This window comes from Mustela putorius, unplaced genomic scaffold (assembly GCF_011764305.1).
Source record: "Mustela putorius furo isolate JIRA1106 unplaced genomic scaffold, ASM1176430v1.1 tig00001114_pilon_pilon_pilon, whole genome shotgun sequence".
Lineage (NCBI taxonomy): Eukaryota > Metazoa > Chordata > Mammalia > Carnivora > Mustelidae > Mustela > Mustela putorius.
In genome coordinates this window covers 1,042,823-1,066,710 of record NW_025421575.1, presented here as the reverse complement: position 1 = coordinate 1,066,710, position 23,888 = coordinate 1,042,823, and the positions used below count along the sequence as shown (strand labels likewise).

The 23,888-nt window shown below is 38.3% G+C and overlaps 1 protein-coding gene across 1 annotated transcript in view; it reads right to left on the bottom strand.

The window, feature by feature from the left end:
• Nucleotides 1–23,888, bottom strand: part of SLC16A2 (solute carrier family 16 member 2) — a 141,164-nt gene that overhangs the window by 12,714 nt on the left and 104,562 nt on the right. Inside the window, exon 2 of the mRNA XM_004780252.3 lies at nucleotides 617–761. Coding sequence (XP_004780309.2) covers nucleotides 617–761 — 145 coding nt within the window. The remainder of the gene's footprint in view (nucleotides 1–616; nucleotides 762–23,888) is intronic.

Below are 23,888 nucleotides of genomic sequence, written 5' to 3'. Positions count from 1 at the left end.
TTTGTTCCCAAATTATCCATACATTGGCAGCCAGAAATATCTGGAAAGGAGCCAGAAATGCTAAATGGCCTTGGGTTCAACTGACTTCTTTTTTCAATATAAGATTCCCTCAGGAATCCTATAAGGTAGGTGTTTCACATGGATTCACTCCAGAAGCTCATTCCTAGGAAGGCAAGCGAGGTCATGAGTTGTGTGGCATATTGAAGGGGAATAGAATGGCAGAGCTGGAAGATAACTGAAAAGACCATCTAGTCTAATTGCCTCATGTTATAGATATAGGAACTGAGGCCCAGATAGGGGAATGGTACTCATCATTGGCCATAGCCATTTAGTGGCCAAAACTGGAGTTAGGCCCAGCTTTATGAATTTACAAGTTTAGCCTTCTCCCACCACTTTGGAACTCTTCAGTCCTCTTTGGGGATATTGTATACCAATGTGTCCTGGAAACCCTACTTAGATGAATCTCATTGGACAATGATTCTCAGGAGCAGGGTTTTTGAGGACCCTACATGGACAGGGCCACAGTGGATTCTGCAATGGGAAGTGTCCCTAGATGATGTTCAGAATGAAGCCAACCTTCAGCCTTGGGCAAATGGCCAGCAACTCCTAGCCTTACCTGGTAAAGGAGCTGGTATGGAGGCCTATGAAAGCGACAGCAGCCCCTGCAGTTGCTGTGATTCGGCAGCCCAAACGATCAGTGAATATACTCACAATGGGTGAACAGAAGAAGATCATGCCCATTGAGAGTGCTCCTACCCATGCTGCAGAGAAAAGAAGCACAAAGACAACTTAGCTTAATGTGATACAGTTGGTATCTCAGTTCTTCTTCTCTGGCCTTTCACAGGGGACATTGCATTGGCCTCACTATCATCCTGCTAGTCCCTAATGGTCAGAGAGGTTATGAGGCTTCCATAGCACTTGTAGCAGAGCAATATGAGAACCAGTAGTTTAGTTAATAAGCACACCTAGAACTGCAGAGCTGGGGTAGGGAACCTTTAGAGATCAAGTCTATGATGGGATCTTCTAGCTACTCATCACATGGGTATACAACATTTCTCAGCTACTTTGGCTGTTTGGTATGACCATATGACTGAATTCTGACCAATAGTAAGTGTGTTAAAGTAATACACACTACTTCCAGTCCAGGACCATAAGAGACTTCCATGAGATTTCTGCTTTCTTGTGAGCTACAACTACAAGTGACCTTGCAAGCCATGTATTAAGACTGGTAGAACTACCATCAGTTCTGTTTGGGCCCCTAGGTAACTACATGAAGCAAATTTCCCTCTCCAATCTGGAACACCTTCCCTGAACACTGCATAAAAAATAAATTTCTTTTTTTAAATTTAAATTCATTATTAGTTTCAGAGGTAGAGTTTAGTGATTCATAAGTTGCATATAATGCCCAGTGCTTATTGCATAAAGTGCTTTCCTTAATGTCCATCACCCAGTTACCCCATCCCCCTACCCACCTCCCCTCCAGCAACCCTCACTTTGTTTCCAAAAATTAGGAGTCTTTCAAGCTTCTTGTCCTTCAAGTCACTGAATTTTTAAGGGCCCTTCGTTACAGCAGTTAAACCAACATAAACTAAAACAAAGAGATTCCTCCACTATCGTTTTACTCATAAAGAAACAGGTCCAGAAACGTGAAGGGACTTACCAAAGATCACACAGCAAGTTAGTGGCAGAGCTGGGACTCAAACCCAACTCTTCATATTCCTAGTCCAAAGTTCATTGTATTATGTCTTCTATTTGGATGAATGAAGCTTTCCATAATTGAAGGTGTGCAAGCAGATGCTAGATATAAAACAGGGGATTCAAGAATCGGGGTCATTGGGAGTAGCCAACACTTTAGGCCCTTCCAGGCATGCTAAGCCAGATTTATAGTCTTAAGCATGTTCTACCTGGCTTCAGGGCCAAGGAGCATGGGAGTTAATTAAGCCTTCGGGAGCTAGTGTAAAGTTTGTGTTGGCCATTGGAATAGTCCAGCAAAGATATAAAGACTAAAAAGCAGGGAAGTCCACAGACAAAAGGACTCCCAGAATTGTATGAGGACACAAGGCAGATTTAGGAGCCGCCCAGAGATTTCTAAGGGCACTTCACAAGAGGTCATGCGACCCTCATGCTGAAATCCTTCATCAGGGCCTATGTTTGGCAAATCCTGGACTCTAAACTCAAATAAGAAGAGTTTTTCTGTTTAGAAAAGTTCTCTTTTTTACAATTTCTTATTTTTTATAAACATATATTTTTATCCCCAGGGATACAGGTCTGTGAATTGCCAGGTTTACACACTTCAAAGCATTCACCAAAGCACATACCCTCCCCAATGTCCATAACACCACCCCCCTTCTCCCAACTCCCCTCCCCCCAGCAAACCCCAGTTTGTTTTGTGAGATTAAGAGTCACTTATGGTTTGTCTCCCTCCCAATCCCATCTTGTTGCATTGATTCTTCTCCTACCCACTTGAGCCCCCATGTTGCATCACCACTTCCTCATATCAGGGAGATCATATGATAGTTGTCTTTCTCTGCTTGACTTATTTCGCTAAGCATGATACGCTCTAGTTCCATCCATGTTGTCGCAAATGGCAAGATTTCATTTCTTTTGATGGCTGCATAGTATTCCATTGTGTATATATACCACCTCTTCTTGATCCATTCATCTGTTGATGGACATCTAGGTTCTTTCCATAGTTTGGCTATTGTGGACATTGCTGCTATAAACTTTCGGGTGCACGTGTCCCTTTAGATCACTACGTTTGTATCTTTAGGGTAAATACCCAGTAGTGCAATTGCTGGGTCATAGGGCAGTTCTATTTTCAACATTTTGAGGAACCTCCATGCTGTTTTCCAGAGTGGCTGCACCAGCTTGCATTCCCACCAACAGTGTAGGAGGGTTCCCCTTTCTCCGCATCCTCGCCAGCATCTGTCATTTCCTGACTTGTTGATTTTAGCCATTCTGACTGGTGTGAGGTGATATCTCATTGTGGTTTTGATTTGTATTTCCCTGATGCCGAGTGATATGGAGCACTTTTTCATGTGTCTGTTGGCCATCTGGATGTCTTCTTTGCAGAAATGTCTGTTCATGTCCTCTGCCCATTTCTTGATTGGATTATTTGTTCTTTGGGTGTTGAGTTTGCTAAGTTCTTTATAGATTTTGGACACTAGTCCATTATCTGATATGTCGATTGCAAATATCTTCTCCCAATCTGTCAGTTGTCTTTTGGTTTTGTTCACTGTTTCTGTTGCTGTGCAAAAGCTTTTGATCTTGATGAAATCCCAATAGTTCATTTTTGCCCTTGCTTCCCTTGCCTTTGGTGATGTTCCTAGGAAGATGTTGCTGCGGCTGAGGTCGAAGAGGTTGCTGCCTGTGTTCTCCTCAAGGATTTTGATGGATTCCTTTCTTACATTGAGGTCCTTCATCCATTTTGAGTCTATTTTTGTGTGTGGTGTAAGGAAACGGTCCAATTTCATTTTACTGCATGTGGCTGTCCAATTTTCCCAACACCATTTATTGAAGAGGCTGTCTTTTTTCCATTGGACATTCTTTCCTGCTTTGTCGAAAATTAGTTGACCATAGAGTGGAGGGTCTATTTCTGGGCTCCCTATTCTGTTCCATTGATCTATGTGTCTGTTTTTGTGCCAATACCATGCTGTCTTGATGATGACAGCTTTGTAATAGAGCTTGAAGTCTGGAATTGTGATGCCACCAACTTTGGCTTTCTTTTTCAATATCCCTTTGGCTATTCGAGGTCTTTTCCGGTTCCATATAAATTTTAGAATTATTTGTTCCATTTCTTTGAAAAAGATGGGTGGTACTTTGATAGGAATTGCATTAAATGTGTAGATTGCTTTAGGTAGCGTAGACATTTTCACAATATTTATTCTTCCAATCCAGGAGCATGGAACATTTTTCCATTTCTTTGTGTCTTCCTCAATTTCTTTCATGAGTACTTTATAGTTTTTTGAGTATAATTATGTGCCTCTTTGTCAGGTTTATCCTAGGTATCTTATGGTTTGGGGTGCAATTGTAAATGGGATGGACTCCTTAATTTCTCTTTCTTCTGTCTTGTTGTTGGTGTAGAGAAATGCAACTGATTTCTGTGCATTGATTTTATATCCTAACACTTTACTGATTTTATATCCTAACACTTTACTGAATTCCTGTACAAGTTCTAGCAGTTTTGGAGTGGAGTCTTTTGGGTTTTCCACATATTGTATCATATCATCTGCGAAGAGTGAAATTTGACTTCTTCTTTGCCTATTTGGATGCCTTTAATTTCCTTTTGTCTGATTGCTGAGGCTAGGACTTCTAGTACTATGTTGAATAGCAGTGGTGATAATGGACATCCCTGCCGTGTTCCTGACCTTAGTGGAAAAGCTTTCAGTTTTTCTCCATTGAGAATGATATTTGCAGTGGGTTTTTCATAGATGGCTTTGACGATATTGAGGTATGTGCCCTCTATCCCTACACTTTGAAGAGTTTTGATCAGGAAGGGATGCTGTACTTTGTCAAATGCTTTTTCAGCATCTATTGAGAGTATCATATGGTTCTTGTTCTTTCTTTTATTGATGTGTTGTATCACATTGACTGATTTGCGGATGTTGAACCAACGTTACAGCCCTGGAATAAATCCCACTTGGTCGTGGTGAATAATCCTTTTAATGTACTGTTGGATCCTATTGGCTAGTATTTTGGTGAGAATTTTCGCATCTGTGTTCATCAAGGATATTGGTCTATAGCTCTCTTTCTTGATGGGATCCTTGTCTGGTTTTGGGATCAAGGTGATGCTGGCCTCATAAAATGAGTTTGGAAGTTTTACTTCCATTTCTATTTTTTGGAACAGTTTCAGGAGAATAGGAATTAGTTCGTCTTTAAATGTTTGGTAGAATTCCCCCAGGAAGCCGTCTGGCCCTGGGCTTTTGTTTGTTTGGAGATTTTTAATGACTGTTTCAATCTCCTTACTGGTTATGGGTCTATTCAGGCTTTCTATTCTTCCTGGTTCAGTTGTGGTAGTTTATATGTTTCTAGGAATGCATCCATTTCTTCCAGATTGTCAAATTTGTTGGTGAAGAGTTGCTCATAGTACGTTCTTATAATAGTTTGCATTTCTTTGGTGTTAGTTGTGATCTCTCTTCTTCCATTCATGATTTTATTTATTTGGGTCCTTTCTCTTTTCTTTTTGATAAGTCTGGCCAGGGCTTTTATCAATTTTATTGATTCTTTCAAAGAACCAGCACCTAGTTTCATTGATTTCCTCTATTTTTTTGGTTTCTATTTCATTGATTTCTGCTCTGATCTTTATGATTTCTCTTCTCCTGCTGGGCTTAGGGTTTCTTTCTTGTTCTTTCTCCAGCTCCTTTAGGTGTAGGGTTAGGTTGTGTACCTGAGACCTTTCTTGTTTCTTGAGAAAGGCTTGTACTGCTATATATTTTCCTCTCAGGACTGCCTTTGCTGTGTCCCACAGATTTTGACAGTTGTGTTTTCATTATCATTTGTTTCCATGATTTTTTTCAATTCTTCTTTAATTTCCCGGTTGACCCATTCATTCTTTAGAAGGATGCTGTTTAGTCTCCATGTATTTGGGTTCTTTTCAAACTTCCTCTTGTGGTTGAGTTCTAGCTTCAGAGCATTGTGGTCTGAAAATATGCAGGGAATGATACCAATCTTTTGATATTGGTTGAGTCCTGATTTAGGACCAAGGATGTGATCTATTCTGGAGACTGTTCCATGTGCACTAGAGAAGAATGTGTATTCTGTTGCTTTGGGAGGAAATGTTCTGAATATATCTGTGATGTCCATCTGGTCCAGTGTGTCATTTAAGGCCTTTATTTCCTTGCTGATCTTTTGCTTGGATGATCTGTCCATTTCAGTGAGGGGAGTGTTAAAGTCCCCTACTATTATTTTATTATTGTTGATGTGTTTCTTTGATTTTGTTATTAATTGGTTTATATAGTTGGCTGCTCCCACGTTGGGGGCATAGATATTTAAAATTGTTAGATCTTCTTGTTGGACAGACCCTTTGAGTATGATATAGTGTCCTTCCTCATCTCTTATTATAGTCCTTGGCTTAAAATCTAATTCATCTGATATAAGGATTACCACTCCTGCTTTCTTCTGATGTCCATTAGCATGGTAAATTCTTTTCCACCCCCTCACTTTAAATCTGGAGGTGTCTTCGGGCTTAAAATGAGTTTCTTGGAGGCAACATAGAGATGGGTTTTGTTTTTTTATCCATTCTCATACCCTGTGTCTTTTGACAGGAGCATTTAGCCCATTAACATTCAGGGTAACTATTGAGAGATATGAATTTAGTGCCATTTTATTGCCTGTAAGGTGACTGTTACTGTATATTGTCTCTGTTCCTTACTGATCTACCACTTGTAGGCTCTCTCTTTGCTTAGAGGACCCTTTCAATATTTCCTGTAGAGCTGGTTTGGTGTTCGCAAATTCTTTCAGTTTTTGTTTGTCCTGGAAGCTTTTAATCTCTCCTTCTATTTTCAATGTTATCCTAGCTGGATATAGTATTCTTGGTTGCATGTTTTTCTCGTTTAGTGCTCTGAAAATATCATGCCAGCTCTTTCTGGCCTGCCAGGTCTCTGTGGATAAGTCAGCTGCCAATCTAATATTTTTACCATTGTATGTTACAGACTTCTTTTCCTGGGCTGCTTTCAGGATTTTCTCTTTGTCACTAAGACTTGAAAATTTTACTATTAGGTGACGGGGTGTGGGCCTATTCTTATTGATTTTGAGGGGCATTCTCTGAACCTCCTGAATTTTGATGCTCATTCCCTTTGCCATATTGGGGAAATTCTCCCCAATAATTCTCTCCAGTATACCTTCTGCTCCCCTCTCTCTTTCTTCTTCTTCTGGAATTCCAATTATTATAATGTTGTTTCGTCTTATGGTATCACTTATCGCTCGAATTCTCTCCTCGTGGTCCAGTAGCTGTTTGTCCCTCTTTTGCTCAGCTTCTTTATTCTCTGTCATTTGGTCTTCTATATCACTAATTCTTTCTTCTGCCTCATTTATCCTAGCAGTGAGAGCCTCCAATTTTGATTGTACCTCATTAATAGCTTTTTAAATTTCAACTTGGTTAGATTTTAGTTCTTTAATTTCTCCAGAAAGGACTTTTATATCTCCCGAGAGGGTTTCTCTAATACCTTCCATGCCTTTTCGAGCCCAGCTAGAACCTTGAGAATTGTCATTCTGAACTCTAGATCTGACATATTACCAATGTCTGTATTGATTAGGTCCCTAGCCTTTGGTACTGCCTCTTGTTCTTTTTTTTGTGGTGAATTTTTCCGCCTTGTCATTTTGTCCAGCTAAGAGTATATGAAGGAGCAAGTAAAATACTAAAAGGGTGGCAACAACCCCAGGAAAATATGCTTTAACCAAATCAGAAGAGATCCCAAGTCGTGAGAGGGGAGAAAGGGGATAAAAAGAGGTTCAAAAAGAAAGAAAAGAAAAAAAAATAAAAGAAAAGAATTAAAAAAAGAAAATGAATAAAGAAAAATATAAAAAGGAAAATATATATATATTAGATAAACTAGTTAAAAATGTTAAAAAAAGAACAGGGCAAAAGTTAAAAAAAATTTAGCAGAAGAAGAGAAAAAAAATGAAAAAGAAAAAAATTAAATTAAGTGCAAAACTAAAAAAAATCACAGGGAGAAAGCCATGAGTTCCGTGCTTTGCTTTCTCTTCCTCTGGCATTCTGCTGCTCTCCTTGGTATTGAAACCGCACTCTTGGTAGGTGAACTTGGTCTTGGCTGGATTTCTTGTTGATCTTCTGGGGGAGGGGCCTGGTGTAGTGATTCTCAAGTGTCTTTGCCCCAGGCGGAATTGCACCACCCTTTCCAGGGGCGGGGCTGAGTAATCCACTCGGGTTTGCTTTCAGAAGCTTTTGTTCCCTGAGCGCTTTCCATAGAGTTCTGGAGGACGGAAATACAAATGGTGGCCTCCTGGTCTCTCGCTCAGAGGAGCCGAGAGCCCGGGGCCCCACTCCTCTGTGCACCCTCAGAGAACAACGCCCAGTTACTCCCATCTGCCTGACCTCCGGCCGCGCTCCGAGCTCACCGAGCCTGGGACGGGTTCAAGGTAACCCCGAGCTGTGATCTTACTGTCGGCTCTGTCTCTGTAGCCCGTTTTCCCGTTCCAATACCCGCAAGCTCTGCAACATTCAGACACCCCCAATCCTTCTGTGACCCTGTGGGACCTGAGGCCACGCTGACCCCGCGTGGGCTTCGCCCGGGTTTAGCCTCTGGAGTGATGTCCCTCAGCGGAACAGACTTTTAAAAGTCCTGATTTTGTGCGCAGTTGCTCCGCCGCTTGCCGGGAGCCGGCCCCTCCCCCAGGGTCTATCTTCCCGTCGCTTTGGATTCACTTCTCCACCAGTCCTACCTTTCGGAAAGTGGTCGTTTTTATGTTTCCAGAATTGCTGTTCTTCTTCTCTTCGATCTGTCGATATGGATTTGCAGGTGTTTGCAGTCTTTAGATAAGCTATCTAGCTGATGTCCTGCTAGCTGATGTAGTCTCAGCCTGCTACTTCTCCACCATCTTGACTCCTCCCCTGTTTATAAAAGTTCTTAAGTGGGATGCCTGTGTAGCTCAGTTGGTTAAGCAGCTGCCTCCGGCTTGGGTCATGGTCCTGGGATCCAGCCCCATGTCAGTCTCCTTTGCTCAGTAGGGAGACTGCTTCTCCCTCTCCCTCTGCCTGCTCCTCTGCCTGCTTGTACTCTCTCTCTATATATAAAAAAAAGTTCTTAAGTGTCCATAACAATCTTCACCTGGGAGAAAGAGATTTACCCTTTTACTGAGATTCTTCCAGCCCTTTTCCCTTTGTTTACCCCTCAGAAAGAAAGCTCATTTTTTTTTTCTTTGAAAGCTGTTATCGAGTTTCTTATTAGGCCTCTTTTCTAGGGAAAAATAGTATTAGTTTCCTTAACTTTTCTTTCCTCAGCTTTAATTTCTAACTCAGTAATTACTTTCAGAGTTCTCCTCTGAACATGTTCCAAGTCCTCATATCATCAAAAAGCATTCACTTAGTATCACCTGAGCAAGGTACCAGGCCAGCTTCTGGCTCTGTTCAATTGTGGAACCCCAAGTTGGTCAGAGGAGGGCAGTCTGAGTTGGGTCAAAGCTAGTCCACCATCTGTGCCTCTTATCTCAGTGTCTAACAGGTTGCTCAGATCCCCACTAGGAATCTTTGCTTTGCTGGGCACCAACTTGAGTCCCAGCTGCCTGGCTTCAAAACTACCCTCCTGTCACAGCAGGAAACCTGAACTTTCTCATCACAATTTTACCTCTTACCATACAATTTCACCTCTTATCAGCCATGGGACCTTGAGCAAGTCACACAGCACTTCCCTAATCCTGTTTTCTTATCTGTAAAATGGGGATTAAAATTCCTGATGTGACTTCCTCTAAATTTTCTTCTAAATAATAATCAGATATAATCATATTTAAGAGAGCTTTATAAATACCAATAGTCACACTATATACAAAAATTAATTCAAATGGATCATAGGCTTAAATGTAAAACTTAAAACTAAAAAACTTACTGAAAAAGGTATAGATGAAAAATCTTTCTGACCTTTAGGTAGGCAAAGATTTCACAGAAATTAACAAAAAGGATGATCCATAAAAGAAAAATATTGATACATTAGACTTAATGAAAATTTAAAATTTCTCCCTTTCATAAAATACTGTTGTCAGAGCAAAAAAGCAAGCCACAGGGTGGGAAAAATATTTACAACATGCACACATCTGATAAAAGAGACTAGTATCCAGAACACAAGTGTTAGTTGACTCTCATTACTCAGTAAGAATAAAGCAAGCAATCCAGTTTAAACATGAGTGAAAGATTTGAACAGACATTACACACACACACACACACACACACACACACTACGAATGACAATTAAGCATATGAAAGTATGCTCAATATCATTCAAGACCTGCATATTAAAGCCACAGTGAGATACCCCTACAAAGGTTTTTTTTCTTTATTTATTTTCAGCATAACAGTATTCATAAAAAGGTTTTTAAGAAATTGCAATGCCTACTACTGGAGAGGATGCAGAGGAACTGGAAATGTCATACACTGCTGGTGGGAATACAAAATGGTATATCTACTTTATAAAATAGTTTGGCAGATTCTTATAAAGTTCTATGTACAATTACCACATGACCTTGAAATCCCACTCCTAGGTATTTACTAAAGATAAATGAAAACTTACATTACACAAAAACCTATACCTAGATGTTCATAGCAGCTTTTTTTGTTGTTGTTGTTTTGCTTTTGTTCTTGTTTTTTTAATTTTATTTAAATTTAGGTAGTTAACATACAGTGAAATATTGGCTTCTGGAATAGAATTCACAGTTCATCATTATATACAATACCCGGAGCTCATCATAACATGTGCCCTCCTTAATACTCAGTACCCATCTAGTCCATCCCAACCCACCTTCCTCTGTCAACCCTCAGTTTGTTCTCTGTCATTAAAAAAAGACATCCAGATGGCTAACAGACATGAAAAACTGCTCAACATCACTCATCAGGGAAATACAAATCAAAACCATGGTAAGACACCATCTCACACCTGTCAGGATGGCCAAAATTAGCAACACAGACACAACAGGTGTTGGAAAGGATGCAGAGAAAGGGGAATACTTTTGCACTGTTGATGGGAATGTAAACTGGAGCAGCCACTCTGGAGAACAGTATGGAGTTTCCTCAAAAAGTTAAAAATATATCTACGCTAATATCCATCAATTGCACTACTAGGTATTTACCCAAAGGACACAAAAATACAAATTCCAAGGGATACATGCACCCTGTTGTTTATGGCAGCATTATCTACAATAGCCAAAAAATGGAGAGAGCCCGAACATCCATTGAGTGATGAATGGATAAAGAAGATATAACATATATGTACAATGGAATATTACTCAGCATCCTTTTTTTATATAACTGCCAAAACTTAACAATAACTGAAGAACAGTGTCCTAGAGGTAGCATCAAGGCAATTGTAAATGTGCATAATGAAATTCTATTTTCTAGTATCAGTGAAGATGATATTTGGAAGATCCTTAAAAATAACTTAAGTCCATTCAGTAGGTACATTGAAAGAATAGTGGGATGTGTTTTGTCATAGAATATTTTATTTTAAGTTAATAATATCATCACTGAAGTCTGGGGCTAAAGGTTAGGGTAAGTTTCATAAGATGAAAGATGTATATCTAATCCTGTTATTTGGGTGAGTTTTGACCAATAGTGAAATTTGTAATCTCCTCTTATTAAAGCTAACATAATTTTATTTTAACATAAAGATGTTACCTAGATTATTACTATAAAATAGCTATGCATCCCAAATTCAACAATAGAATTAAGATTTCACTTTTGTGTACTTTTTCATGATGAGGACATTTGTTTTCTTAATATTCTTCTATACATTGACCATTTTGTTTTGTGATTTAAATGTCTTTTTTAAGATTTTATTTATTTATTTGACAGGGAGAGATCACGAGTAGGCGGAGAGGCAGGCAGAGAAAGAGAAGGAAGCAGGCTCCCCAGCGAGCAGAGAGCCTGATGCGGGGCTCCACCCAAAGACCTGGGATCATGACCTGAGCTGAAGGCAGAGGCTTTAGCCAACTGAGCCACCCAGGTGCCCCGAGTTAAATGTTTTAATATGCTATTTTGTTTCAATGATTTAATAAATAGGAAAGGGGGGAACTTGGCAATAGCTCAAAACATACTTCAACCAGTAAATCGGTAAGTGGGTATACATTAATACAATGGGTTACAACTCTGCAATAAATGGGAATGAACTATTGATACCAGCAAAAACTTCAACAATTCACAAAGTCATTACATGAAGTGAAATAAGCCAGACACAAATGGTTTTATTTATATAAAATTCTGGAAAAGGCAAAACTATGAGTACAAAACAGATCAGTGAGTACCCGGAGGAAGTATGGGGGTGGGGAGAAGATTCATTACAGGGGCATGAGGGAACTTTCTGGAATGGTGAAATGTTACATATTTTAACTCTAGTATGATATTCTTTTGTCAAAATTCATAAGACTGAGCATATAAAAAGAGTGAATATTACCATATGTAAATTATACCTCAATAAATATGATGTTATAAAAAAGGAAAGAGGGCAGGGAAGTAGAAAGTGTCAGTGAGAGATTTCATTTATGATGTATGCATTTTTATTCTGGAAGGATTCTCCCAAAAAATAGTTCTAGTGTATTGTCAAAGAGGAAAATACTACATTCACTAAATCATCTTGCTGACATTTAATCAACTAGAACTCATGATTATTTTGTCCTTCTGAATATCTACAATACAATGAAAACTAATGACTGGGCTTGAAGGAAACTTTTGTACAGTCAAAGAAAGTTTAAATTTTTTTTGATATAGCATCTTTTTTAGTTAATGACACGTATCTGTCATTATGGTATAATACAGAATATTTTCACTGCCTTAAAAATCCTATGCTCCACCTATTCATCCCGCCTCACCCTTCCAGCATCTGACAACCACTGATCTTTTTACTGCCATCATAGTTTTTTGCCTTTTACAGAATGTTACATAGCTGGAGTCATACAGTTTGTAGTCTTTTCATATTCCCCTCCTTCACTTAGTAATAAGCATTTACGTTTTTTCCATTGCCTTTTATGGCTTAATAGCTCATTTCTTTTTAGCAGTGAATAATATTCCATTGTCTGAATGTACCCCAGTTTATTTATCAACTCAACTACTGAACTGAAGGACATCTTGGCTGCTTCTGCATTTTGGCAATTACGAATAAAGCTGCTATAAACATTGTGTGAAATTTTTTGTGTGGACATATATTTTTGACATATTTGGTTAAATACTAAGGAGATCAATTGCTAGATCATGTTTAATTTTGTGAGAAACTGCCAAAGTGTCTTGCAAAGTGGCTGCAACATTTTACATTCCCACTGGCAATGAGTGAGAGTTCTCATTGCTCCACATCCTTCTGGCATTTGGTATTGTCAGTGTTCCAACTTTGGCCATTCTGATAGGTATGTAGTAGTATGTCATTGTTCTTTATTTTAAAAATTAAAAAAAAATTTTTTTTAATTTAAATTCAATTTAATTAACATATACCGTTATACCGGTTTCAGAGGTAGAATTCAGTGATTCATCACTTGCATACAACACCCAGTGCCCATTTCTTCAAGTGTCCTCCTTAATGTCAATCTCCCAGTTACTCCATTTCCCCCCCCACTTCCCCTCCAGAAATCCTCACTTTGTTCCCTATAGTTAAGAGTCTTATGGTTTGCCTATCTCTCTGTTTTCATTTTATTTTTCTTTTTTTCCCCCATGTTCATCTGTTTCATTTCTTAAATTCCACATACAAGTGACATTATATTGTATTTTTCTTTCTCTGCCTGACTTCTTTTGCTTAGCATAATGCCCTCTAGTTACACCAATTTCATTGCAAATGGCAAGATATCATCTTTTTGACGGATGAGTAATATATATATATGTATATATACATATATATATAGTCAATGTCCACCGACAGATAAATGACTAAAGATGTGGTGCACACATGTACATACGTACATACATACATCCATCTGGGCTCTTTCCATAATTTGGTCATTGTTCTTTTCATTTGCATTTCCTTGATGACATATGAAGTTGAGTACCTCTTTATATGGTTATTTCTCAACTGTGTATTTTCTCTTAAGTTTCTATTTAAATTCCAGTTAATTAGTATACAGTGTAATATCAGTTCCAGGTACACAATATGCTGATTCAACAATACCATTCAATACCTGGTGTTTATCACAAGTTCACTCCTTAATGCCCATCACCTATTTAACCCATCTCCCCACCCACACCATCTTTTTATTTTTTTAAAGATTTTATTTATTTGACAGAGAGAGAGCGAGAGAGCACACAAGCAGGGGGAGCAGGAGAGGGAGAAGCAGGCTCCCTGCTGAGTAGGGACCCCCCCCTTTGAGGGGTGTTGACAGGGCTCGATCCCAGGACCTGGGATGATGGCCTGAGCCAAAGACAGATGCTTAAACAACTGAGCCACCCAGGCACCCCTACACCCTCTTTTAGCCATCTTGTAACTCTATAGGTAAGAGTTGGTTTCTTGGTTTGCCTCTCTCTCTCATATATAGGTCTTTATTTTAGAGAGGAGGGCAGCAGAAGGAAAGGGAGAGGGAGAATCTTAAGCAGGCTCCATGCCCAAGAGGGAGCCAGATGCAGGGCTTGAGAACATGACCTGAGCCAAAATCAAGAGTAGATGCTTAGCTGACTGAGCCACCCAGATACCCCTTACATTTAGGTCTTTAATCCATTTTGAATTTATTTTTTGGTATGGTGTAACAAAGTGGTCCAGTTTCATCCTTTCGCATGTTACTGTCCAGTTTCCCCAACACCATTTTTGTCTTTTGACCATATAGTTGAGGGTTCATTTCTGGGTTTTCTATTCCATTCTATTCATTTATGTGTCTGTTTTTATGCTAGTACCACACTGTTTTTATCACTACAGCTTTGTGATATAATGTGAGGTCCAAAATTGTGATGCCCCAGTGTCACTTTTCTTTTTCAAGATTGCTTTGGCTATTCAGGGTCTTTTGTAGTACCATGCAAATTTTAGAATTATTTGTTCTAGCTCTGAAAAATGCTGGGGCTATTTTGATAGTAACTGCATTAATGTGTACATTGTTTTGGGTAGGATAAAAATTTTAACAGCATTTTTTTCTTCCAATCCATGAGCATGGAATGGCTTTCCATTTCTTGGTGTCCTTTTCCATTTCTTTCATCGGTGTTTTATAGTTTACAGAGTACAAGTCTTTTGCCTATGTGGTTGGGTTTATTCCCATGTGTCTAATTGTTTCTGGTGCAATTGTAAATAGCATTGGTTTTTTAAAAGATTTTATTTGTTAAAGAGAGAGATAGAGAGTGAGCACAAACAGGGAGAGAGGGAGAAAGACTCCCTGTGGATCAAGGACCCCAACACAGGACCCAATCCCAGGACCCTGAGATCATGACCTGAGCTGAAGGCACAGGTTTAACTGACTGAGCCACCCGGGTGTCCTTGCATAGATTTCTTTATTTCCATTTCTGCTACTTTATTATTGATGTATAGAAATGTAACAGATTTCTGTACATTGATTTTGTGTCCTGTGACTTTACTGAGTTCATTTATCAGTTCTAGCAGGTTTTTTTTTTTTTTTTTTTTTTTTTGGTAGAGTCTTTTTGTTTTCTATATATAGATTCATGTCATGTGGAGATGGTGAAAGTTTTACTTCCTCCTTGCCAATTTGGAGGCCTTTTATTTCTTTTTGTTGTCTGATTGCTGTGGCTAGGACTTCCAGTTCTATGTTAAATAAGAGAGGTAAGAGTGGATATCCCTGTCTTTTTCCTGACCATAGAGGAAAAACTTTCAGGTTTTCCCCATTGAGTATTATGTTACCTTTGGGCTTTTCATATATGGCCTTTATTATGTTGAGATATGTTCCCTCTAAACCTACTTTGTTGAGGATTTTTATCAAGAATGAATGTTGTACTTTATCTAATGCCTTTTCTGTATCTATTGAAATGATCAGATGGTTCTTTTATTTTCTATTTTTCTTATTAATTTTATTATTATTAATTTCTTTTATTAATGTGGTATATCACATTGATTTGCATATATTGAGCTACTCTTGCAACCCAAGAATATGTCCCACTTGATTGTGGTGGATGATTCTTTTACTATATTGTTGGATTCAGTTTGCCAGTATTTTACTAAGAATTTTTGCATCTGCATTCATCAGGGATATTGACCTGTAGTTCTCTCTTTGTAGTGATCTCTTTATCTGGTTTTGGTATCAGGGTAATGCTGGCTTCATAGAATGAATTTGGAAGTTTTCCTTCCTTTTCTATTTTATAGAATAGTTTGAGAAGAATAGGTATTAACTCTTCTTTAAGCAGTAGAATTCACACATGAAGCTGTCTGGTCTTGTACTTCCATATGCTGGGAGTTTATGATGACTGATTCAGTTTCTTTGCAGGTTATCAGTCTGTTCAAGTTTTCTATTTCTTCCTCTTTCACTTTTGGTAGTTTATATGTTTCTAGGAATTTATCCATTTCTTCCATTTTCTCTAATTTGTTGGCATATAGTTTTTCATAACATTCTCTTATAATTGTTAGGATTTCTGTGGTGTTGGTTGTTCTTTCTCCTCTAATTTGTAGTTTTATTAATTTGGGTTCTTTTTTCCATCTTTTTGGTAGGTCTGCCTAGAGTCTTATCAATTTTATTAATTTTTTCAAAGAACCACCTCCTGGTTTCATTGGTCTGTTCTATTGTTTTCTTAGTTTCTATATCATTTATTTCTGCTGTAATCATTATTATTTCCTTCCTTTTGCTGCCTTTGGGCTTTACCTGTTTTTTTTTTAATGTTATGTTAGTCACCGTACAGTATGTCATTAGTTTTTGATGTAGTGTTCCAAGATTCATTGTTTACATATAGCACCCAGTGCTCCATGCAATTCATGTCCTCTTTAACACCAATCACTGGCCCAAACCATCCCCCACCCACCCCTCTAAAACCCTCAGTTTGTTCTCAGAGTACAGTCTTTCATGGTTCATCTCCCCTCCAACCCCCCCCTTATTTTTCCCTTCCTTCTCCTAATGTCCTCCATGCTATCCCTTATGTTCCACTAGCTCTTTTAGGTGTAAGGTTAGGCTGTTGCTTTGAAAATTTTCTAGCTTATTGAGGTAGGCCTGTATTACTATACACTGCCCTTGTAGGATCAATTTTGCTGCATCTCAAAGATTTTGGACCATTGTATTTTCATTTTCATTTGTTTCAATGTATTTTTTCATTTCTTCTTTTATTTCCTGATTGATACATTTATTGTTTAGTAGCATGTTGTTTAACCTCCCTGTATTTGTGGTCTTTCCAAATTATTTCTTGTGGTTTTCTTCTGATTTCATAGCAATTTGATCAGAAAAGGTACATGGTAGAAAAAGCATTTGACAAAATTCAGCATCCATTCCTGATTAAAACGCTTCAAAGTATAGGGATAGAGAGACCATTCCTCAACTTCATAAAGTCTACCTATGAAAAACCCAAAGCAAATATCATCCTCAATAGGAAAACCTCACAGCCTTCCTGTTGAGATTGGGAACACGACAAGGATGCCCACTCTCACCACTCTTGTTCAGCATAGTATTAGAAGTCCTAGCAACAGCAATCAGACAACAAAGAGAAATAAAAGGTATCCAAATTAGCAATGAAGAAGTCAAACTGTCTCTCTTCATAGATGACAGGATACTTTATATGGAAAACCTAAAAGACTCTACCCCCAAACTACTAGAACTCATATGGCAATTCAGTAATGTGGCAGGATACAAAATCAATATACAGAAATCAGTTGCTTTCTTATACACTAACAATGAAAATACAGAAAGAGAAATTAGAGAATCCATTCCATTTACTATAGAGCACCAAGAACCATAAGATACCTGGGAATAAACCTAACCAAAGAGGTAAAGGATCTGAACTTGAGGAACTATAGAACACTTCTGGAAGAAATTGAAGAAGACACAAAAAGATGGGAGACCATTCCATGCTCATGGATCCGAAGAATAAACATTGTTAAAATGTCTATACTGCCTAGAACAATCTACACTTTCAGTGCCATTCCAATCTAAATTCCACTGGCATTTTTCAAAGAGCTGGAACAAACAATCCTAAAATTTGTATGGAATCAGAAGAGACCCTGAATTGCTAAGGAAATGTTGAAAAAGAAAAACAAACCTGGGGGCATCACGTTGCCGGGTTTCAAGATTTACTACAAAGCTGAGACAGCATGGTACTGGCACAAAAACAGACACATAGACCAGGGGAAAAGAGTAGAGAGTCCAGATATGGACCCTCAACTCTATGGTCAAATAATATTTGACAAAGCAGGAAAAATATACAGTGGAAAAAAGTCTCTTCAATAAATGGTGTTGGGAAAATTGGACAGCTATATGTAGAAGAATGAAACTTGACCATTCTCTTACACCATACACAAAGATAAACTTGAAATGGATAATAGACCTCAACATGAGGCAGGAATCCATCAGAATCATAGAGGAGAACATAGGCAGTGACCTCTTCCATATCAGCCACAGCAACTTCTTTCAAGATATGTCTCCGAAGGCAAAGGAAACAAAAGTGAAAATGAACTTTTGGGACTTCATCAAGATCGAAAGCTTCTGCACAGCAAAGGAAACAGTCAACAAAACAAAGAGGCAACCCACAAATGGGATAAGATATTTACAAATGACAGTACAGACAAAAGGCTGATATCCAGGATCTATAAAGAACTTCTCAAACTCAACACACACAAAACAGATAATCATGTCAAAAAATGGGCAGAAGACATGAACAGACACTTCTCCAAAGAAGACATACAAATGGCTAACAGACACATGAAAAAATGTTCATCATCACCAGCCATCAGGGAGATTCAAATCAAAACCACATTGAAGCAACACCTTACACCAGTTAGAATGGCCAAAATTAACAAGATTGTAAACAATGTGTGTTGGAGAGGCTGTGGAGAAAGGGGAACCTTCTTATACTATTGGTGGGAATGGAAGTTGGTGCAGCCACTTTGGAAAATAGTGTGGAGATTCCTCAAGAAATTAAAAATAGAACTTCCCTATGACCCTGAAATTGCACTCCTGGGTATTTACCCCAAAGATACAGATGTAGTGAAAAGAAGGGCCATCTGTACCCCAATGTTCATAGCAGCAATGGCCACAGTCGCCAAACTGTGGAAAGAACCAAGATGCCCTTCAATGGGTGAATGGAGTATTATGCCTCCATCAGAAAGGATGAATAACCAACTGTTGTATCAACATGGATGGGACTGGAAGAGATTATGCTGAGTGAAATAAGTCAAGCAGAGAAAGTCAATTATCATATGTTTTCTCTTATTTGTGGAGCATAAGAAATAACATGGAGGACATAGGGAGATGGAGAGGAGAAGGGAGTTGAGGGAAATTGGAAGGGTTGGTGAACCATGAGAGATTATGGACTCTGAAAAACAATCTGAGGGTTTTGAAGGGGCGGGGGGTGGGAGGTTGGGTGAGCCTGGTGGTGGGTATTATGGAGGGCACGTATTGCATGGAGCACTTGGTTTGGTACATAAACAATGAATTCTGGTACACTGAAAAGAAATTTAAAAAGTAAAAAATTAATTAAAAAAAAAAAGGTGCATGGTACTTTAATCTTTTTGTATTTGTTGAGGCCTGTTTTGTGACCTAACCTGTGCTCTCTTCTGGAGGATGTCCCATGTACACTTGAAAGGAATGTGTATTCTGCCATATTAGGATGAAATGCTCTCTATATATATCCTTATCTTTATGATTACACAGTGCCCTACTTTGTCTCTTGTTACAGTGTTTGTTTTAAAGTCCAGTTTGTCCGATATAAATAGTGTTACTCCAGCTTTCTTTTGATATCCCTTTGTAAGATAAATGTTTCTCCATCTTCTCACTTTTAATCTGCAGGTGTCTTTAGCTCTAAAATGAATCTCTTGTAGGCAGCATACAGATGGGTTTTTTAAAAAAATTATTGTTCATTCTGACACCCTAAGTCTTTTTTTAAACATCTTAATTTAATTTTATTGCTCTCAGTGTTTCAAGATTACATTGTTTATGCACCACACCCAGTGCTCCATGCAATATGTGCCCTCCTGAATATCCAGCACCAAACTGTGGAAAGAGCCAAGATGCCCTTCAACGAATGAATTGATGAAGAAGATATGGCCCATATATACAATGCAATATTACATAGCCACCCTATATCTTTTGACTGGAGTGTTTAGTCCATTTACATTCACAGTAATTATTGATAAATATGTATTTATTGCCATTTTATTACACATTTTGTCATTTTTTCCTAAGATTTTCTCTGATCCTTTCTTGTTTTTTTTTTGTTTTTATTAAATTGATTTATTTATTTTCAGAAAAACAGTATTCATTATTTTTTCACCACACCCAGTACTCCATGCAATCCATGCCCTCTATAATACCCACCACCTGGCACCCCAACCTCCCACCCCCCTGCCACTTCAAACCCCTCAGATTGTTTTTCAGAGTCCATAGTCTCTCATGATTCATCTCCCCTTCCAATTCTTGTTTTTGTTACTTTTGGTCTCTTCTTTGTGCTCAAAGTCTCCATTTTAATATTTCTTGTAGGGTTGGTTTAGTGATCATGAACTCCTTTAGTTATTATTTATCCAGGTAACTCTCTATTTCTCCTTCTAGTTTAAATGATAGCCTTGCTGGACAGAGTGTTTTTTTTTAATTAACAAAAAATGTGTAATTTGTTTCAGGGGTATATATCTGTGGGTAGAGTATTCTTGGCTGCATATTTTTCCCACTGGGCATTTAGAATCTATTATCCCACTTTCTTCTAGCCTGCCAAGTTTCTGTTGAGGATCCCCAGCTAGCCCCAGGGGTTTCCTCTTGTAAGTTAATGCCTTCTTTTATCTTGATGCTTTTAAGATTTTTTTTCTTTATCACCGTATTTTGCCAATTTAATTACAATGTCTTGGTGTTGGCCCGCTTTTGTTGATTTTGATGAGAGTTCTTCCTGCCTCCTGGATCTGAATATTTGCTCCCTTTCCCAGATTAGGGAAGTTTTCAGCAACTATTTCTTCAAATAAATTTTCTTCCCTTTTTCTCTCTCTCTTTCTTCTTAGACTCCAACAACACAAATGTTAATTACATTTGAGGGAGTCATTGGGTTGCCTAAGTCTATCCTTGTGTTGCATAATTTTCTTTCTCTCTTTTGTTCAACTTCATTACTCTTCATTACTTTGTTTTCCAGGTCACTAAGTCATTCTTCTGCTACTTTCAGTCTGCTGTTCATTGCATCAAGCCTGTTTCCAATCTCATTGTACTCTTCATCTCTGATTCTTTTTTTAACTCTTTTACCTATGTGGTAAAGGTTTCCCTGATGTTTTCCTTCTTTTCTCCAGGCCACTGAGTATCCTTAGATTGTTGCTTTAAATTCTCTATCAGGCATATTACTTACATCTGTTTCAGTTAGATCTCTGGCCATAGTCTAATCTTCTTTCATTTGGGGTAAACTCCTCTGTCTTTGCATTTTGTCTAAATCTTTGCCTTCTTCCTTGTGTTAAAAAAGGCAGTTATGTCTCCTGCCCCAGAAAGTAATGGTCTTACGAGGAAGGGGTCATTAATGCCCAGAGCCTGATGCTTTAGGAAGTGTCTCTGGTGTGCACTCCATGTGCTCTGCTATTGTGTTTGGCTGCTCTGTCCTCAGTCCAGTCCTCTGCAGAGGTTCTCCTTGCCTGCTGTGGGCAGTGTTTGGTTCCTGGCTTGGATGTGGCAAGTTTTTACAAGGTGTCCTCTGGTCTGCTTATGAAATGAGACTGGACACCACCTCCACTAGAGGTCCTGCAGAATTCTCTGTTCGGGAGATGTGATATGGGCAGGGGTTTCTGCTATTCTGGGGGAGGGGCCTGCTTCACTGGGACTGGGGCAAGTGCGACTGAGAAAGCTAATCCCATCAGAGCACAGGGGTTGTGGGACTTAAAAGCACCTTTGGCAGCCAGTGTCAGTGCTATGTTGTTTCCTACAGGTGGCTCTGTGTTTAATCCGAGTGGTGGGAGAAGGAAATCTTTGGGAGAGGGAAATGAAATGCCCAGTTCCTTTGCTTCTGGAGAGGTATCTCCATGAATGCTGCCTCTCAGGGATGGCTCTGAGAAGAGTAAATAATTTCCCCACTGTGTACCCCAGGTACTCTTCAGATCGCTGTTTCCACACTGTCTGCCCATAGTTGTTTGCCTGCCTTCTCTCCAGGAGGAGTACAGTGCACTTAGGGCTCTATCCCAGCCAAGTCTGTTGATCTTTATAACTCCAGGCTTTAAGTCCCACTTGTTGCAAACACTCATGAAATCCAGTCCCTCTCATTTTCTATGCCAGTGGCTTTGGGGAAATGATCTCCTTGTGCACTTCCCTGTGTGCTTCTTTCTCTCTTGCCCTTCTCTATGACTAGCACTTCCTCCCCTCCACAGCACCTGTGATCCATTTCTCCTCTAAACCACATCTCCACACTTCCTAACTTCTTCAATGTGGCCTCTTCTCTTCTTTTAGTTGTGGATTTTTTTTCTTTTGGTCATCAGGTTAATTTCTGGGTTATTTAGGATAATTTGATAATTTGTTGTTCATGGGACAACATGAGCCTAGCTCCTCCTATTCTGCTACCGTCTTACTCTGAGACCTGTGTATTTTCTTTGATAAGGTTCCTGTTAAACTTTGGCACTTTTTAAAAACTTGGCTGTTCATTTTCTTATTGGTGAGTTTTAAGAATACTTTTTTATGTTTTGAGAGTACTTTTTATATTTTGGATAACAGTCCTTTATCAGATATGTAATTTGCAAATATTTCCTCCCAATCTGTGACTTATTTTCTCATTTTCTTCTTCTCATTCTTTCCAAGAAGTTAATTTTAATGAAGTCTACCTTATCAATTATTTTCTTCATGGATTGTACCTTTGATGTTGTATCTAAAAAGTCATTGCCCTAAGCAAGGTCATCTAAGTTTTCTCCTATGCTATTTTCTAGGAGTTTTATAGTTTTGTGTTTTATATTTAGGTCTGTGATCTATTCTGAGTTAATTTTTGAGAAGATTATAATGTCAGAGTCTAGATTCATTTTTTGTACCTGGATATCCAGTTGTTCCAACACCATTTGTTGAAAAAAAATCTTTATTCTATTGTATTGTTTTTGCTTCTTTGTCTAGGTTTATGCTATATTTATGGTAGCTATATTTATGGTAGATCTATTTATGAGCTCTTTATTCTGTTCCATTGATCTCTTTGTATATTATTTCACCAATATCACACTGTCTTGAATATTGTTGACTTATAGTAAGTCTTGAAGTTGGGTAGTGACATCCTCCAACTTTGCTCATCTCCTCTATTATTGTTTTGGCTATTTGGAATCTTTTGCCTCTGCATATAAAATTTAGATTCAGTTTGTTGATATCCACAAGATAACTTGAATTTTTATTGGGATTGCATGGAATCTATATATCAATTTGGGAAGAGTTGACATCCTGACACTACTGAGTCTTCCTATGCATGAACATAGAATATCTCTCCATTTATTTAGTTCTTTTTAGATTTTATTTATCACAGTTTTGTAGTTTTCATCATATACAGTTTGTATACGTACATTTTGTTAGTTTTATACCTAACTATTTCATTTTGGGGGCTCTAATATAAATGGTATTCATTTTTAAAATTTCAAAATCTACTTGTTCCTTACTGTTATATTAGAAAGAAATTGACTTTTATATATTAACTTTGTATCCTGCAAATGTGCTATAACCACTCATTAATTCCAGGAGTTTTTTGTTGATTCTTACAGATCTTTTACATAGATGACCATATCACCTGTGAAGAAAGACAGTTTTATGTCTTCTTTCTTAATCTGTATACCTATTATTCCCTTTCCTTGTATTTTTCCATTAGCTAGAACTTCCAGAATGATGTTGAAAAAGAGTAATAAGAGGGAATAACTTTGCTTTACCTGATCTTAGTAAGGAAGCTTTAAGTTTATCATCATTAAGTTTGATGTTAGCTATAGGTTTTTAATATAGATTTTTAAAAAATCAATATGTTTGTGTTTCTTTTAAGAAAGTTATATAAGTGGACTCATAACATATAGACCTCTGAAGATTGGCTTTTTTCACCTAGCATAATTTCCTGGAGAAACATACTTGCAGTGAGTTTCCTGTAGACAGAGTATAGTCTAGTATAACAGTATAGCATATAGCATATAGTAGACAGTGTATAGGGATATAGTATTTTTCTA